This window comes from Nyctibius grandis, chromosome 24 (assembly GCF_013368605.1).
Source record: "Nyctibius grandis isolate bNycGra1 chromosome 24, bNycGra1.pri, whole genome shotgun sequence".
Classification (NCBI taxonomy): Eukaryota; Metazoa; Chordata; class Aves; order Nyctibiiformes; family Nyctibiidae; genus Nyctibius; species Nyctibius grandis.
The window spans coordinates 1,075,718-1,094,103 of record NC_090681.1 but is presented as its reverse complement, the minus strand read 5'-3'; the positions used below and the strand labels follow the sequence as shown (position 1 = coordinate 1,094,103).

Sequence of the window (18,386 nt, the reverse complement as noted above, 5' to 3'; positions counted from 1 at the left end):
TGAACCTTGTTCTTTATTGTGGTGTTTCTGTATATTTATTGGTAATCTGTGTGCAGCTCATAGGTCTGTGTCTGGTCTGAATGTTGCTTTTAACACTTATTTTTAGGTGGGAGAAGTTTCTGAATGTTTTGCTTTTCTTCTCCGAAGTCAGCTTAACTAGTCACGTTTGAGAGGAGACTGAATAAAACAGCTTGATAGACAGACTACTTTAATTGGTACCTTGTTTCTTTAAGTTAAAAACTAAAATGACTTTGTGTTCATTTTATTACTGTTCATACACTATCGGGCATTTAAGATGTAGAATAACTTGATGTCAGTCAGGATAACTTGGAATATCAGGAGCTTACGCGCAAAACTCCCACTTTAATTGCAAGTGGTACCGTTGCAGGCATGTGTTCGTGTCCAGCCTTATTCTAGGAGCAGGCAGAGCTTTTTGACGTGAGCAACGACCCGTTGGGGTGTACGGCCCCAGAGCGGGGCGGCGGCCCCTGGTCAGGGGGGGGTCCCACACCTCTGGTGGAAGGGATGCTGTGGGATTAACGCGCGATGGAGCCCTCCCGCTTGTGCTGCCCGCAGAGGCGACGGATCGAGTCTCTCTTTGCTGTGTAGATTTCTTCTGATTCAAGTTAGAGAAATGAACTGATGTTTCTTGTAGTTTGTTACCAATTCTTTTGTCTTTACTACAGTGCCCGATGCCACTGTTGGTATTTAAGCTTGCAGTGATGTTAAATTATTTTATATTCTCAATTTCTTAATGGTATTAGGCTGGGATTTAGAAAGCATTTTTTCAGTCTAAATTCTGAGCCAAAGCTGTCTTCTATCCCTTTTAGTAGTAGGCGTTTTTATCTTTTAGACTAAAAAGGGCAAAAAATCTGGCACCATCAGCTTGTTTGCAGCAATACTCTCTATCTCTTCCCTTGCCTATCAACCAGTTTCTTTTCTATCTACATTTAGCTAATAGTGAAGCTGTTGAGATTTAGAAGGAAGTTTCTGCCTCCTCTTTCTATCAAAAGAAATGAAATGGACTTGCATCTGACAGTGCTGGTTTCTGCTGGGCACAGAGCTCTTCCGAGAAATCTTGCCTTGGTGATGATGAACTGTAGCACACGTGGGTTTAATTACAGTAATTCATTGGAGGGTGTGTGATGTTTTAAAGTATCCAATTTAAATACCAGCTAATAAACTGCTGAAGATGTAGACATGCTATTAAAATATTTCTAATTTAAAAAAAAAAAAATAACAAACACCAAACCAAAAAACACCAACAACCTAGTGCACATGGATAGTTTTAATTCATCCTCCCTCCTGGCAAAGTTTGAGACTGAGGATTTGCTGTAATAGATGCTACTCATAGTAGATCATGCTGGGATTAATCCTAAAACTGAAGTGACTCAGCGATATGTATTATGAAGAGGAGAAGCGGTAGTGGTGACTGTGCTATTAAACCAATAGTAGAAAGCTCTGAAAAATGTGGGAGGAAACTTGTCTTCATATTGAAAAGGCTGAATATACTGAAAAAATCTCATGCTGCTAGAGCCTCGTGAACTTGTATCTCTGCATCCGCAGTTTACCCAAAAAGACCTCACATGACTACTTCAAAAACTAATACATGAGGGGAAAAGCATTTTCCTGTATTTTTCCTGAGAGTGCCTGTTCACCTCCAAAAAGGACTGTGCTGAGAAGCAGGTGGCAGTGCCTGGAACAGCTGAGTAGTGAAATCAAACTGTGTTTTGTATCCAGATGTCGAAGCTACCTTACTTGGTTCAAAACAGATACAGGTTCCAGTAGATCGGTGCTATTTGAAACAACGGAGCCAAGGGGTTTTGTGAGCAATATCTGACCCCTCCGTAAAACGCAGATGCCCTGATAGATTTCTGGTTGCAATTTTCACGCAGTTCACGCTCAAGTGTGCCTGGCTGCCAACAAAAACAGCAGCGGGCAGCTGTAGAGTTAATTTTGCTGTAGCACTGCAGTTGCTCTGCTCTTCCTCAGCTCCTACCTCCCTCCTTGTTCGCTTACACGGGATCACTCTCCCTCCACTGCCTACATAGAGTTAGTCGTGTTGAGGACACTGTAGCTGTGCAGAAGGTGAATGGGCTCTGGGTGCGAGGGGTGGTGGTAGCGCCGTGGTGGGGAAAGCCGCTGCCTGTGGAAATAAAGGACTCGGTAGGAGCTGGGTGGGTGTCAGGTCAGCTGTGGTCAGCTCGAGCCCTGCAGGGAAACCGATGGGAACGTCAAACAGTAGCTTAGGTGTCCTGATCTGTTTGTGTTGGACTTGAACTCATTGAGAGCAAGCACGTGCCTTTTTCTGATCAAGAACAGAAGCTGGAAAAACTTGCGTTTGCATTGGTAGTGTGGTTAGAATTTTTCTTTTAACTGTTTTTAAAGCTTGAAGTCCTTGGTCAGAATGGAGTTGGGTTTGTGTTGAATTACTTAATCAAATTGAGCCCTGAATTATTTGTGAATTAGAACTACCCAGAGAGGAGAAGCTTTTAAAATAAGTGGTTTCTGGAGAGTAATGTCATCAAATAAACATACTTCCTGGTAGACTTGCAATTTTCTAAATAAAATTTAACCTTGATATGTTTCTCTATCTAATGAGAATCATTAATTCTGCCTTTATTTGAATGTTGCCTGTCCAGTAACGTCTTCACTCTTTCCTGTGCTCCTGCAGCTTTCCATACACTCCATTGCTTCTCGCCCCTTACCCCCCTTTGGTGGCTGTAAGGACATAAAGAATGTTGCCCAGTGAATGTCGGGGAGCCGTGCAGAGGTCTGGTTAAGTGGGAACGTGGAGGTGAAGGTTAAACATCACAGAGAATTCTGCAAGAACCAGTTTGCCAGCAGCTGAGGGTAGTGATGTCTGCATACAAAATCGTGTGGTCTCTTGGGTGTGGAAAGAGTGAGCGAAGTGGTACGAGGGGAGAAAAGATCCCCCCTCCTCTGACAGCGAGGTACCAGTAGAGGGGAGGCTGTTGTGGACTGTGTGCTGTGCAAAAGTAGGTGCCTGTGTCCTTAGATGCCAGTTTGGACTTAAAGCTGCTAAAAAAAGTGGATTTTCAGACAGAAATGGAAGAGCTTTTCAAATAGGTTATATTTTATGCAGTTTTGAGATGATAAGTTACCCAGTCAGGAACTCTGGTGTCAGCACTGGCTCTGAAATGGGTTCCCTCTCTGACCTTGGGTACATGATTCTGCCTCGTTTTTCACCCTGTCTAGAAAATGCGTATGACGATTCACATCGCCTTACGAGAGCGAACTGTTAGGTGTTCTGAGGATGAACCATGTTGTGGAAGCACTAAATTCTTGATACAAACCTGTGCACCTTCTTGCAAGTTTGCATCTTCAGTTAATACAGTTCTGTTTGGAGTCCGTCTCACGTGAGCCCGTGCTCTTTCCTTACATCTCATCGCAGCTCTGCCCGAGGAAGGCCATTGGGATTGGTCCCGTGATGTTTACCTGTTTCTTTCTTTTAAGATAATACATTTGTTGCAAAACAGGCTGTCAGAGGGCAAGTTTATTTAAATTAAAGGGTTTTTTTTTCATTGCTGAGAATTGTATAGGTCTTCCATTTGGCAGTTGGAAAATTAATACCTACTGTAATACTATCTCGCAACACAGAAAAATACGTTGAGTTCAGGGCTATGCTAGCCCATAAATCATAGGTCCACACCCATTTGAGTACAGGTGTGCAAAAAATAGCTATTAAAATAGTTCATTATGCTTACACTTGCAGATTCTTAAACGTATTCAAAACCAGTTTCTTTGGTAGAAAATCCACGGCTCGCCGGTTAGTGTTCACTCAGATGTAAGAGCAAAGTAACGCCCAGTGGAGCAATGCTAGATTTAAAGAACCTTTTGAAGTTCTTGAACCTGATGGTGTGCCAGCAAAAGTGGAAGCTCGAGTAGTGCTCTTCAACTGGTGCGGAAAACTGAACGCCAGAAAAACTCGGTGAGAGGAAGGCTGCTAGAGATGGAGTTTGTCTTCTGACTTCTGGCAGCTTTGTAGTGAAGAAGGGCTTCTTTTGGGTACTCGGTTTTGTACATCACTTTCCTTCTGTGGCTGTAGTTTTTAGCTTCCTTTGGACTTGATTTCTGTTCTTCATCGAAATGTTCTCATTTCTACACTTTTCCGTGTTCAATCTAGCCTTGAGGCAACTTCATGTTGTTTTCCTGTAGAATAACCTGCTTCTAGAAAGTTGCATTTTGTGTCTGTTTTGCAGGCGGTTTCTACAAGCTGGCGTCTGCGCAGCAGTAGAGTTGGCACGGCGAGTCCTTGGTCTGAAATGTTGATTTTACAGGCTCGTTGCCCAGCCCCTACTGCCGTGACCAGCGACACTGGTGTACAGATCTGCGTTTCCCAGGTTAGGTGATGCGCTTTGGGCTCGCAGGGTACAGATCCTCCTGTCTGTTACATCCTTGTTTCTTCCCGTGGTGTAAGCAGTTCAGCTTCCCCAGCTAGCCTGTTGGTGGGTTAACAATGTTGTTGCTTGTCATGGGGAAAAACTAGGCTGTTTACGTGGTCTGGAGGCACGTGATCATGGATAAGAACATTGTCTATCAGCAGGTATTATTTAAAGCTTTCATGGTAATTGGCAGCATTCAGTTATGAGCCAATAAGGGTATTAAAGTATCTTCAGGAGAAGGCGGCTCAGGTGGCATAGTGTGTGCCATAAACATTGCTAGTGATCGAGCTGTATTTGTTTAGGAGACTGCTGGAAGCAATGTCGTGCATATAAATTTTGCATATTTAATACCTTATGTTTAAATTTTAAAAAAAATATTGTGCTGTTTGGGATTCCTTTTCAGAATAAAATTCTAATAAACCAGTCCGGTGGATTGAGATTCCCTTCGATGTGTATGTCTTGCTCTTTCTCATACGCTGGTAACTGCTCCCCTCTCGTTTTGGTGTTACCATTGCTTAGGCAGGAACTGGAAGGTGTTCCCACCATGAGGGTACCGGGGGTTTTCAAAGCAAAAGGGAATTGTTTCAAGAATAAAGTAGAGCTGTGACTTGAGACATTGCACAAATAGATTGTAGACAGATGGCAAACAAACTGGTAAAAGCCTTTATTTTTACTTAACCATCTTGACCATGTGTGCCTATTTGTATCGCGGATGTGGGCTGCAACCGTGCGGGTGGGAGGGAGACCATGTGTCGGTGTGTTTTGAGATGTACTTGCTAAGCAGAACCGGTGTCCTCTGCCCGTTCTCCCTTTCCAGACAAATTGTTCTTGCCAAAATTTTCTACCTGTTGCAAGAGTTGCTTTCTTTCCAGCACAGTAAAATGTCAACTTCTTTCACTGTTCCTTCCCTCTCGTAGACATCTGTAACCTCTGTACGACTGTGTATAGTACACACAACAGTCATCAGATCTCTGCAGGCTTTAGATACCATCAAGCTGGGTGTATTGTAAAGGAACCGTATTCATTTGAAAAATAAAATTTTTTTGAAATGTATATGTGATACTTTTAATTTTTTTTTTTATACTTGCATCACGATAATTTCTTCCCAAAGCCATGTCCGCAGGAGTGGATGGAGACGGAGGTGTTGATGTGAGCTGCGGTGTCAGGAGCTGGGTGGCATCTGGAGGGAGGTACCAGGCACAGTTGCCAAACCTTTGCCAGAAAACAATTTTACTGTCAACCTTTTCTGTTTGATTTGATTTAATGCCATTTAATTTTTTTAGAAAACAGGGAAGAACTTCTCGAAAGGCTTAGATTGGGGTGTAAATCCTGCTGCTGCCTGCAGCGCTGGAGCCGCTGTGGGAACGCGATGGCCTCTGCGGGTTACGCCGTGTTACGCCGGGTCGGGGTTAGGAGCGGGCTGTGGTTCTGGCGTGGTGACGCTGGGTCCGGGACCCCCGACAGGACGCCCTGTCCGCTTGCGTTTGTGGGTTAGTTTGTGAGGGGGGGTTAAATAATAATAATAATGATATTATTAATAACTAGTTTTGGTGTTGCTTTGCCTCAGTTTGCAGTGTAACGTTCACTAATAGCTGTAACAGAAGGAGGAAAGAGCAGCTCTGCCCCCCGCCTGGCAACGGGCCGTGCGTGCCTGGCAACCGGCCCTGGGGCGGGAGTGGCCTTGGGGCAGTGAGGGGAGCGAGGCCTGGCCTGGGCTTGGGCCGGGCCGTGAGGGAACCCGGGTCTGGCGGTGAGGGGAGTGGGAACTGGGGTCTGGCGGTGAGGGGAGCGGGGCTGGGCCTGGGCTGGGTGATGAGGGGAGCGGGGCCTGTGACAGGGTCGGCCGTGAGGAAGCAGGAGCGGGGCCGGGCTCGGGCCGAGCCCCGAGGGAGCAGCAGGGCCCTGGCACGGTGGAGCTGGGGCACCCGCTCAGGGCTGCCTGCGCCCAGCCAGGGTGAGGGCCTCTCCCAGCTGGGGGCTGAGCCCCTTCCCTGTTCCCCTCTTCCATCTGGGGGTCAGGCCCCTGTTTCCCACAGCCCTCGGTGCCTTCCCTCTGGCTCTGCAGCCCTGGTGCCTGCGGGGCTTCCTTCCCTTTAGGATGGCTGTGCTCAGGGAGCTCTGTCCCAACTACCTGTGCCCGAGAGGAGTGGGGGACAGGCACGGGGTACAGCAGAGCCAGTGAAACTGTCTGCCCCAGGACTCCACCCGACGGGGGTTTTTGGAACCTGCAGCCTCCTCAGGAGCTGCTCTGATCCTGTTGAGTGGTGTCTGTAATTCCTGCCGGTTTTGCAGGGATGTGCTGGGTAGCAAGGAAGGTGGCTGCAAACTCTGCTGCTCCTGCAAAGCCTTCGAGTCCCCTGGGACTGCAGCCCTGGGCTGAGCCTCTGCAGCTGTAACAAAAGCAGAACCAGTAATGTAATCAGCCATTTTGTCCAAGCTCAATGAATACCATGTGGGAGATGGTGCTGTGAGCGGCTCCTTGTCCCTCTGCAAATAGCTCCATTCTCCAGGGAGAGACGGGAGGACAGGGCTTTCCTCCTGGCCCAGGGGCAGAGGGTGGCTCCGATAGCCTGTCCCGGTGCTTCCCCAGTTGTGTGGACATGTGTGTCTGCATTAGGCATGATGTCAGGTTAGAGCTTGCTGCTGCTTTTCTCTTGAAGAGCTTTCCAGTTTGTGGCTGCATCTCCGTTTCTGGTGTATTTCCACAAATAAACACAAAAATCTTCCGCTCCCTTTTAGTCACGTGTCAGTGAGATGACCACGCTGCGTGTAAAGCCAGGACAGCGGTTCACCTTGCAGGACTGGCACACCAACTCCCATCTCATCTCGGCCAATGCTGAATGCCGGCGTTCTGCTTCCCACCAAGTCCGGCAGGAAGCCCGAGCTCTCCGCAACGAAACCAACAACCAGGTGGGCCTTCTGGCAGCTTGGCTGCTCCTGGGATTGTCAGAGTAGCAGGCTGAGGGGTACGGGAGAGGTCTAGATCTGGGTGTATGGAGGAGGCCACAGGAGAAGGCTTTACCTCTACAGAACCTGCTAAATATGTATGTTTGCTTCCTGTAAACCCACATGCAATGATGTGTCATGAAATCCCTGGGTGTGATTCTCATGTCCTTTGCAAGTTGTATTGTTTTCTGTGCTCTTCATTTGTGTAGATGGCAATTAGACTAAATGGCAACATGTCGTACTCCTGTGAGGGGTCAGTCAATCCTGAAAATGGGGAAAGGCTTCAGCAAGATTCACAATTGCAATTTAAAAAAGAGTAATGGCGTTTCTCCTCTAATTCCAGACTAAATGGGATGAGCATGACAACCAAACCCGCCTGGCTGAACGTATCAGCAGCGTGAACAGATGGAAGGAGACCCTGGACAAATGCCTTGCAGACATAGATGTGGAAATCGATGCCTTAGCCAAAGTATGTTGGGAAGACAGATGGCTGGAAAGCAACTTACAGTCTCAGCATGGGATGTTAAATAATTGAGGCTTGTCTTCTGCAATGGGCAAGCCCATATGGAGGGGCTTATCTCAGGCATACAGAGATCCACACCTGATGAACTGACTTTCTGGAAAGCAAGCTACTGTGTTCTTGGCTGAGCCAAGCCATTTTACGGAGCTGTGCATTGCATGCTCATGTTTGGGTTTCTGGGTGTTTTTTGTTGGTTTTTGGTTTTGTTTTTAAAGCTCTGAAGGATAATGAGAAATATGTTAACACCATCATTCAAAAATGTTTGATTTTAAATAGAGTGCAGTGGGACATCTCTGATTCTTTTAGTTCTAAACCTGCTGGCTGCTGCTCCTGGAGTCATTAGACCGTAGCCAGGTGTGATTCCCAAGGCAAATAGCAGATGTAGAGGACTAACATCTTTGGCTCTCGCAATTTTCATTCCAGACTTGCTAAAAGGTTTCAGAATTGTAAAGACAGGCAGTGCGAGACCCTCTTAACAAGGGTATCAGTGTGTTCTCCTTCCTTCTTCCTCCTATCCCTGAAGGAGACTTCACACACACCCAGCTGGCTTCTTTCTCCAGGTGAAGGAAGCAGCAGAACGTGCCCTCCAGGCAAAGAACTTGCATTTGGACGTTTCCATTGAGTGCCTGACGCTCCGCGAGAGCCGCCGTGCCATCGATGTGGTGAGGGACTATGTGGAGGAGGAGCTACACACAGAGGTGAAGATGATAGACAAAGCCAAGAGAGTACTGCAGCAGAGAGTGAACGAAGCCTTCAAACAGCTCTGGTGAGGCAAATGACACAGCTTTTGGGCGGACTCTGCCCTCCTTGCGTGGGCCCAGCAGTTTCATGAGCCTCTAATGCCACGCTGAGATGGGCAAGCAGGCCAGGTGTGGTTACCCTGGGGCAGTGGGCCACTCAGAAGAGCCTTTGTTGTCAAGGCCTATGGAGTTTGGGGGTCTGTAGGGGAGAGCACATCAAGGGAGACTTCATAAGCACCCTTGGAAACTTTTAGCCCGGACAGACATCTGGTGCCACCTGCCCTGGTTCATGAATCAGTGACCTGGAGGTGTTAAAGCTCCCAGGCAGGCAGTAAAGCAGATGTGGGGCCCAGTTCACTGGGAGAGCAGGAGCTCATCACTCATTTTAAAAAGGTGACTGAGGTGGTGATGAAAGTGTTGGAAATTGTGAGCCCCTCTCCCCTCTGCGTGCTGCCTGCTTACTCCCGCCCTGCTTTCTGCAGCCTCTTGAAGGAAGCTCGCCAGCAGCTGAGCCGCGACCACCAGCACAAGGTGGAAGCACTGGAGATAGATCGCATGTGCTTATCCCTCAACGTGAACTCTCCCAACATCTCCTTCAAGGTCAACCCAACAAGAGTCCCAGATGGGTAAGGAAAGAGCCTGCCCTTGTGTGGCCAAATCCGTGCTGGTGTTTGAAAGAGCCCTGGGGTGCTTTTTCCTTCCGTGCTATATCCTGGCTTGATGGATGCGGTTTTGGGGAGAGCTCGGGACAGGAGTTGGCTGCTGGGGTTTGTTGTGGCTCTTGAATTGTGAAGCCACGGACTTTTGGGAGTTACCTAAATTGTTACCACAAGAAGAGAAGCTAGCTGCCCTGCCTCCCTGGTGCCTGGCTGTAGGTGACACTCAGTAAGTAGTGTGGTATCAGCCTTTGGCACAGCTTTTGGGGGAGTTGCTGCACATTTTCACTTGCTTGGCATTTCATGGCGTGGTTTGGATGTGTCCCCAGTTTAAGCAGATGTTGGCCTTGGTGCAGGAGCCATGGGGTGGCAATCTCCAGCTGGTGCAGTGAGGAGCTCAGACAGGATGTGACCTCCAGGATTCCTGGATCATTTTGTACGGCACAAAGCCGCCTGGGCCTGCAGCAGGTGGTTCCTTTTGAACTGTCTTGCAAACACTCAACTTATTTTCCCAACTGCTGATTTGTTCACAGATCAACTGCACTTCATCAGTGGGAACAGAATAGCCAATGCAACAAGGACCGTGCTGAGGCAGAAATGAAAGCCTCAGCTGGGCTCCGAGAAGCAACAGCGACTGCCATCGCACAGGTAAATCAGCCTTTGGCTGTGAGTCGGTGGTGCAGAAGTTCTGGATCCAGTGTGGGAGAACGGGCTGGCGTGTGCTGTGGCCAGGGGAAGGGAGTCTTTGAAAACACAGCGCTGTCCCACGGGCGCTCTCCTGGTTTAAAAGGGGAGCGTGGTTATGCTGCAGAGCTTGCAGCAGTCTCAGCAGCCCCGAAGACACGTACCTGTCCGTCGTTCCCTGCCTTTTGGCTACAGGGGGGTACATGAACTGCACACGCGTGACGTCTGCCAGAACCCAGCTGGTTCTCTCACAGGCTTGTCCCAGCCTCACAGGCACCTGCTGGGAGGGAGCCACCTTCCAGATGTGTGTGACTGGAGCCTCTTCTCTCTTCAGATAGACAACGAGCTGGAGGCTCAGCGTGTAGCTACAGAGTTTGCCTTGCGCAAGAGGATTAAAGACCTGGAAAGAGCCTATGATGAGCTGAAATGGCAGGAGCAGAATGTAAGTGTTGCTTCTTTGGTTATCAACCACAACAGTGGGTGGGAATTAAATCCAACAGGCTGTTTGTCATGTGGAAAGCTCCTTGGCCTGAGCGCGGTTTCCGCATGAGAGCTGTTAAGTGGCACATGTGTGATCCCTGCAACATCCTACCTCCTTCCGCTATCGCAGTTGCTGCTCTGGCATTTCCCAGCAGCAGTGCCAGGTTTTGGCCTTTTTATTTCACTCCTGGTCTCAACCGCTGTGGCCACAGAATGCCAGCAACACCATGCCTGGTCTATGTGAAAAGCCCGGTCTATGAGCAGAGGGGTTCAGTACTCCAAAGCCACCAGCCCTTGTTTAAAATCCATTCCCAATACAGTAAAGGCCCAGGATGGATGGGGGCTGGTTTCCAGTCTGTATCCCTGGCTGTGCCTCATGGTATGTGTCCTTTATCCTTAGACCTTGGAGGAGATTGCTGAGATGGAGGAGGACATCCGACGCTTGGAGGAAGATCTTCGAGGGAAAATACAGGATCTGAAAGTGGCACACACCCGCCTGGAGACCCGCATGTGTCGGCCCAGTGTGGAGCTCTGTCGGGATCAGGTACCAGCCCCACCTGGCACACTCCCTGCCAGGAGGGACGGGGGCACTGACCGGGCTGGGGGCTTGCGTGGGTCTGAAAAATGTGGGTGCACTTTGGAGAAAACTACAGAGGGGATGAGCAATGGATCCTACAGTCACATAGCAAAGCAAGGAAATAAATGTCATAGCTGGGCTAGAAAGGGAGCGAGAGAACCGTGGCCTTTGTAAACCACCACTTCAGCACTGTTAACTGCTGTGCCCTTCTCCCTCCCCGCCTCGCAGGCCCAGTACGGGCTCACCCATGAGGTCTACCAGCTGGAGGAAACGATCCGTGAGCTCCGACAGAAGCTGGCCGAGTCACAGTAAGTCTCCTGCTTTCTGGGGCAGAGCAGTGGCCCAGCATTGCCCACGTGAGGGATGTGGCTGTGTGCAGCCCTGGGCCTGGCACACCTCCAGAACCTGCATTTTGCAGCTCGTGTCTGCTCAGATCAGGAGTGGAAATAGCCTTTGGGCTTGGTGGGGAGCAGGACGGGGCAGCAGGGTGCAGGCAAGGCATGAGGGGTCTGTGCGGTGGGAGGGTGAATGGGCTTCCCACGGTCTCTGCTTGACTCTGACTTCAACCAGGCACGGATAGTTAAAATGGGTGAAAAGCAAAGGAAGAAACAGCAGCGCTGCTCTGGGCTGGCGTGGGCTGCCAGGGCGCACATCTCTGCGCCGCGCTCCAGGAGCGGCACGTGGGCTTGTTGTTCACAGCCCCCAGCAAGGCCGCTGCTGTGCACCAAGATATACCTGGTGCGTTTGTTCTTCGTACAAGGGCAAAGGCTGCACAGATATTTTTGCTGCCAGAAAGTGGGAAGTTGGGTGTTTCCTGTCCAGCTCGGGAAGTGAATGCAGTGCCTGAACCCAGCTCCTCTCCTGCTTATTCCCAGGACTGCGCTGGATGCCCTTTACAGACAGCTCCACCGCATTCAGACAGATATTGGCTACAAAAGCAGTTCCCTGATGCTGGACAACAAGTGTCTGGACAGCCGGAGAAAGCTCGTGGTCCCCGCCAAGAAATTTCTGCCAGCGGTCGACACTTTGAACCCGACCATGAACCACCCGCCCTTCCCGCCGAGGAGCGGGCAGCTGGAGCTGGCTTAGTGCGCCGGGGAGTGTTGTGCAACAGCCGCACCGAGGAGAAAGCTGCCAGTGACTCAGTTCCGTAGCAAGGAAAGCAGACATCTGTGTCGTGTTAGGATAATGTCATTCTCCTCCCTCCTCTGAGTTTGTTATATAACTCTCTGTCCCCTCCTCTGATGTTTATAGCCTCTTGCACTCTGAGGAGCGTTATAAACAATAAAGAGTCTGTCCCCAAGAGCAGTTGTCATCCGACCGTGTTGGAAGCGTTTTGCGGTGATTGAATCCATCTGGGCCTCTTCGTGTTTTAAGTCCTTTAAAGTGCAAGGCAAGTGCTCTGAAAAGGGACTCCGTAACGGTGGCAGCGGGCCAGATCTGCTCGGTGGGCGTACAGACTCAAATCCGTGCGCTTTAACGATTAAAGTCTGGGTTGGGATTTCCCCGCGCCTGCGGAGCGAACAGAGCTACAACAGCAAGAGCTGGGGTCGCTTCTGGCTCTTGTGGCCACCGACTTGTTAAAATCGAATTGCGAGCGCTTGCGTTCTGCTGCCGGTTTGTTGTTTCTGTTCCAGGCTCGCTCCCAGCGCGCTGTTGACGGGACCGAGCCTGGGCCTGCTCCTCATCCCTGAGGCGGGAGATCCATGGCTCGGTAACCGCCCCGGTGGGAAGCAGCCTGGGTTTGACTCCTGGCTCTCTGAGAATTTTGAAATTCTGAGAATTTTTGAGAAAATCTGGGAAATTTTGAGAATTAAAAATTGAGGGGGGCAAAAAAAAAGCAACATTTTATTTTGCTCCAAGTAGGGAAATCAGGCAGCAGCTTTTTCCTGCCCGGGCCGCCAGGGGGCGGTGTCCGCGGCAGCGCCGTGGGCGCTGCCGCGGACACCGCCCCCTAGCGGCCCGGAGGAGAGCGGCGGGAGCGCCGGAGAAAATGGCGGCGGCGACGGGATCGGGCTCAGGAACGGGGCGGGCGGCGGCGCGGCCTCGTCCGGGAGCCGCTCGGTTCCGGGGCTGTTTGGCCGGGGCGTTGTTAGGTGATTGCCTGGGTGCCGTTTTCGAAGGCAGGAGCGTCGTGAAGCTTTGCGAATTGCTACGTTTCCTCCGAGGCCTGGAACCGGCGTCCGGCCCGCCTGAGGCGGGGGAACCGGCCGGCAGCGCCTGCAGAGGTGGGAGGAAACCCCGGGAAGGGGAAGGGGGGTCGGGCCCGGAGCACATCCCTTTCCCCGCACCCAGCCCTGCTCTGGCGTGTGCCCCCCGCGCTGCGGGGTCTGGGCCACCCCCCCCCGGGGCGAGGGTGACCTTGCTGAAGCAGTGCCCAGGTTGTGGCTCCCCCAGGGAGTCCTGAGGCACATGTGTGGAGGGGTGTGTGGTTTGCTGTGCTCAGGCTGAGAGAAGGCGGGGTGTGTGGTGTGCTGGGAGCTGGGGAGTCAGCAAGGAACAGATATACCAAAAAACAGATAAGGAGCAGAGTAAGAGAAGCACAAGAACGGTTATTTAACTCTTAGCAAGCAACGATGATTTGTGTTGGGGTTCTGAGCTGTGCAGCAAGCCCTGTAAACCCTTCCAGTACGATCTTGAAGGCACTTGATTTTGTTATGGTCTTGTCCAGAACGGCAACTGTGCTTTCTCTTGTCTGCTTGTCAGCATGTGCTGTAAACTCCTTGAGAAAGAGTCTCTCACTTGTCCAGATGTGTTTCTGCATATCAAACATTTTCTCTTGGTTGTTATCAATCTTGAAATGCTTTCTGTCTCATTCTTGCTGTGGATACATCTCTCTTGCTCTGCACCTTCTTGCTCTGATGACCTTGGTTAGTGATGAGCTTAAAGTGCTGAGGAACTTCTGGTGATGTTTTAACTCTGGCTATACAGGTAGTTAGGCCTTGGAGAGTAGGGAAGTTTGCCCCTGGATGGTCACATTGTGTTTTGACCTTGTGTTTTAGAAACGCTTTCCTACACGGACGACACAGCCATGAGCAGGTCGGTGGTGCAGTCCCTGCTAGCCAAGCGGGAGTTTGACGAAGTCGATATGGCCAAGAGGTAAGGAGAGCAGCCAGCTCCGGAGGCCAGTGTGCTGGCATTTACTGGTGAGGGCAGAACTTCCTTAAGATTCAGCTGTCGCTGTAATTTCCTGTGAAAGGGGACAGAGGCTAAAGCAAGGGCATTATTCATTTGTGGAGGAAAAAAAATGAGAAAAGTGATGGCTAATCCTGTATTTTCTTGTGTGCTTTGCACTGTGCTGGAACATGCAGCAGCGTTAGCTTTGGTGTGGGTTCAGAGTCTGCTTTGAAACGAAGCAGGATGGGACATGCTGTATTGCAGCCGTGTCTGGGTATTCACCTTTGTGGAAAACAATCCTTAGAAATTCCAGAAGCATTCCCTTTCGTGTTTATTTGTTGCTATTTATGTTTGTACTTCCCTTAATTTAGTTAGGGAATATTGGTGAGGTCAGCTTCAGTTTGTTTATGATCCATTTCCCTTTTGAGTCCACAGCCCTGGTAGCATTTGGTTCCACTTAAGGGAGAACATTTATTTGTTTAGAAAACTCTTCCATTGAACTTGAACAAAAGACTTTCTTTGTGGTTGTGACCCACGAAAATGTTTCCAGTTTGCTTCTATTTCAAGGCAAAGTTGAGAGGGAAACAAGTGGGCTGTGAAAGGTGATGTTTGTACACCCCGTCCTCCTTTCACACCAATTTTTGGGAATTCGATTCTTTCCCTATAGAACTGAACCACTTGAACCCCGTCACTGAATTATCCATGTGTTATTAATTCACTTCATCACGTGGCTTTATACAACCTCTTTACAAACTCGGTCACAGACCAAATACCCCATGTATTTTTTCTCCCCTGCCCACGCCAGGTTTGCTGAGGAGTACAAGAAGGAACCCAACAGGGGCTATGGGATGGCTGTTGTCAATGTCTTCAAGAAGCTCCTGAGCCCCAAGTGCAACGATGTGTTCGAACCAGCCAGAGCCCAGTTTAACGGGAAAGGCTCCTACGGCAACGGCGGTGCCATGAGGGTGGCAGGCATCTCGCTCGCGTATTCTGATGTCCAGGATGTTAAGAAGGTACCAGTCTGGGCTCCTCTGGGCACCTCGGCTCTGGCAGTGCCTGCTGTCGGGCCAGCCTCGCCGTGATCTCTCGGGCAGGTTTGCTAACAATGGGCTTTCATTCGCAGTTTGCGAAGCTGAGTGCTGAGCTGACCCACGCCAACTCCCTGGGCTACAACGGGGCCATCCTGCAGGCCCTGGCAGTGCATCTCGCCCTGCAGGGAGAGCTCAGCAAGGAGACCTTCCTGGAGCAGCTCATCAGCCACATGGAAGATGTGGAGGCAGATGATAAGTCTCTTACTGACGCCCGAGCGTAAGTAGCTGTGAGGAGCACTGACTGCTGTGTACAGTTTATGCTGGTTTTGCATTCTCCCTTCCTCATTGAACTCTTTGTTTCCAGGCTGGGGTTTGAGGATTTACCATTTTCAAGGCGTCTAAAGAAAATAAAGGAGTTTTTGGAGCTCAGCAGTGTTCCCAAAGCAGATGTATTGTTTGAATTAGGTAAGTACCTTTCTTACCACAAGTATTAGGCAAGACTTGGAAGCAGGACTAACTCAGCAAGCCTGGCTGGTGTGTCCTCCCCCAGATTGCCACTTCGGCCTCTGCTGCCTGTCAGGCACTGAATGTGCTGGAACAGCTGCCCTTGCTCACCAGTCAGTAACGCTCCGAGTCTTCCCCCAGTGACTCCCTCTCTGTATTGGTGGGGAAAAAAGTGTCTTGCTAAGCAAAACTTATCATGAATAACATTCCTTAATATTCTAAGATCATCTCTTGTCTTAATGGCTGTCAAGTTGGCTGGGAACAGGTAGGTGTGTGTTGCCAAACTGTACTGGTGTAGCTGGGAGCTGGTCTCCAGGATGTGAGTGGTACTGGGGAACTATGGGGAGGTTTCTCTTCTGAGATGCAAACTTACTCATTGTGGTAAAATCAGGGATATCGGTGGTGCAAGTAACTGGCAATAGGAAGGTGCAGTTAGAAGGGCAGAGGCACTTCTGCGAGAGGGAAGACACGAGTGTTCTGCTGTGCTGAAGGTGCTTGGTTTCGTTAACAGGCAATGGCATCGCCGCCTTGCGGTCTGTCCCTACTGCAATTTACTCCTTCCTGCGCTGTATGGAAGCTGACCCAGATATTCCTGATCACTACAACAACCTGCAGAGGACCATCATCTACTGTATCTCTCTGGGTGGAGACACAGACACCATTGCTACCATGGCAGGAGCCATTGCAGGGGCTTACTATGGAGAGGAACAGATACCCCCCAGCTGGGAGCAGAGCTGTGAAGCTTTTGAAGAGACACAGAAGCTGGCAAATAGCTTGTATGAACTCTACTGCCAGCGGCTCTGAGCATCCCAGGGAGCGTGTGTTCTGAAGGCGAAGCGGGTGCTCACCTGTGCTTTTCCAGGCAGCAGTCTGGTGGTGGGTCCGTGCTGTCTGCAGGCGCCAGGGAGCCTCCCCCCGAGGACGCCTGCTGCTGTGAGCTGGGCGCTGGAAGCACGAGCTGCTTTGGAAGAGAGGGGACGGACCCTTCGGTAACGGTTCAGCTGGGAAGTGGCTGCATGTGGCGCCTTGGACAGTGGGTGCATCTCCTCTGAAGTGTACAGGAGTGTCTAGTTTTTCATAAGGTTTCTGCTTCTTGCTTTGTCCACCCTTGTGCCATTTTATCATTACAGTTACTCGGTGGGTGTCTGAGCCCACTGACTTTCTTGCTGTTTTCCTCTACGCCTGTGTGCTGTGGCCTGTCCTGCCGTGGCTTTGATAGGCTCCACACCCCTCTTCAGACACCAGTTCACACTCAGATGACAGGGGAAGGGGTGTAGATGGGAGTCACAGAGAGGCACAGCCCTGCAGAGCCTGGAGGATGTCCTGCGTGGCGGCGCGGGCTCCCACCTGCACCGTGGAGTGAGGGTGCTGCAGGGTAGACCTCCCAGGGAGGTTTGCTTCCTTAAAGGCAGAATGAAAAGTGCCTAAGGTTGGAGAAGGGATTTCTTTGCATTGCCAGTGGCATTGTGAGAAATGCCTTTGGTGCAGGCAGAGGAATCCCAGCAGGCTCGTTGTTGCTGGATGAGGGTGTGACTAATTGCTGCTCCTTTGGTGTCCTTTGCTCCGCCATCCACCTGGCACCACCTCGATTGATTGCATTTTGTGTTCCCTTACATAGCTGGCTCTCACATTGCTGTAGCCACTCTAGCTACTCCTTTGTTCCTAATCTGTGCATCCTGCATTTTTAGTGCTGTCCTGTGTATGTCCAGAGCACCAAGTGAGATTGCTGCTTAAGTCTGTGAATGGAGATAGTTGTGAAACCTCATGTTACACAAGGATTGAATTCCTGGTGCTGCTGCAATCAGTGACAAAAATTACTTCAGCAGGAAGCAGGAGTTACTTCTCAACAGTTGTAAAACTCTCTACTTGGTAAGAATCATCTGAACATAAAGGGAAAGGTAGGTTAATTGGGGGAGAATTTATCAAAGTCTAGAAGAATTTGTGCATTTGAAGCTGGTGGCCAAGAACATTCTAGCAAAGCTGTGTTCTTCCAGAGTTTCACATTTAAAACCTTTGCCCCGTGGAGCTGGTCAAAAAGGGAGTAACAGCTTGGGTATGGCATGTCGACAGAGGGCTGAAAGCTTTTTAACAGTGGAAAACAAAAAGAAAGAGGCAAGCAGTCATCATATGGAAATGTTTATAAATTTGAATGTGACAATGTAATTCTCTGGTATTTCTTGTGACACCGGGCAGTGGCTGTTGTGCTCAGACGGAGCTCGCTCCATGTTGGTATCCCACGTGGTGGTTGTGTGTGTCCAGCTGTGTCATGCACATGTGGAAAGCCTGGCTGCGACAGGTCGTTACGGTTTTTCCTGTAGTCTGCTTCCTTCAAGTGCCAGTCTTCTGTGTGATGCTTTCATGGGCTTCCCTTGTGTACATGAATTGTCCTGAGAACATGTGGCATTTGGCCTGTTGTATATTTATGTATTGTGCTGCAGATCCGAGATGTAAAATGTCAGGTTTTTCATGTTATTCTGCCAGAGGTGTGAACATACAGAATTATTTAAAAGAAGATACTTTCCTTTTAAAGCAGCTTTATAATTTTAAATGTTTGGAACTCATGAAGAGTCAAAGAGCTCCTGTTTAAAAAATGTAGCTCATTTTAGGCCAGAATTTAAATGTGTACTAAAATATTTAGCTCTGACTTTCTTGGAAAGAAATAAAATCCCTTAGTTATCTTTGTTAATTGGCCACTGCTCCTGTCTTTTCATTCAAGTCATGAAGT

At 49.7% G+C, this 18,386-nt stretch overlaps 3 protein-coding genes across 3 annotated transcripts in view; all 3 read left to right on the top strand.

Annotated features, from left to right (window-relative positions):
- The window catches only part of AGO3 (argonaute RISC catalytic component 3), a 37,968-nt gene extending 32,403 nt beyond the window's left edge, over positions 1-5,565 (top strand). The window contains exon 20 of the transcript XR_011049699.1: positions 5,518-5,565. The gene's annotated coding sequence lies outside the window, so the exon portion shown is untranslated. The remainder of the gene's footprint in view (positions 1-5,517) is intronic.
- A 1,595-nt stretch (positions 5,566-7,160) lies between these two features.
- Positions 7,161-12,396, top strand: TEKT2 (tektin 2). Its single transcript, XM_068417851.1, has 9 exons — positions 7,161-7,316; positions 7,696-7,821; positions 8,433-8,638; positions 9,095-9,238; positions 9,802-9,916; positions 10,287-10,394; positions 10,833-10,976; positions 11,238-11,317; positions 11,885-12,396. Exons 1-9 carry the CDS (start codon positions 7,161-7,163, stop codon positions 12,096-12,098), a joined length of 1,293 nt encoding a protein of 430 aa, XP_068273952.1. The 3' UTR covers positions 12,099-12,396.
- Positions 12,397-12,990: 594 nt separating this feature from the next.
- On the top strand, positions 12,991-18,347 carry ADPRS (ADP-ribosylserine hydrolase). The gene is made up of 6 exons (XM_068417852.1): positions 12,991-13,237; positions 14,012-14,108; positions 14,932-15,139; positions 15,250-15,434; positions 15,522-15,622; positions 16,173-18,347. The coding sequence occupies exons 1-6, from the start codon at positions 13,003-13,005 to the stop codon at positions 16,463-16,465; spliced, it is 1,119 nt and encodes a 372-aa protein (XP_068273953.1). The 5' UTR covers positions 12,991-13,002; the 3' UTR covers positions 16,466-18,347.
- Positions 18,348-18,386: the final 39 nt, after the last annotated feature.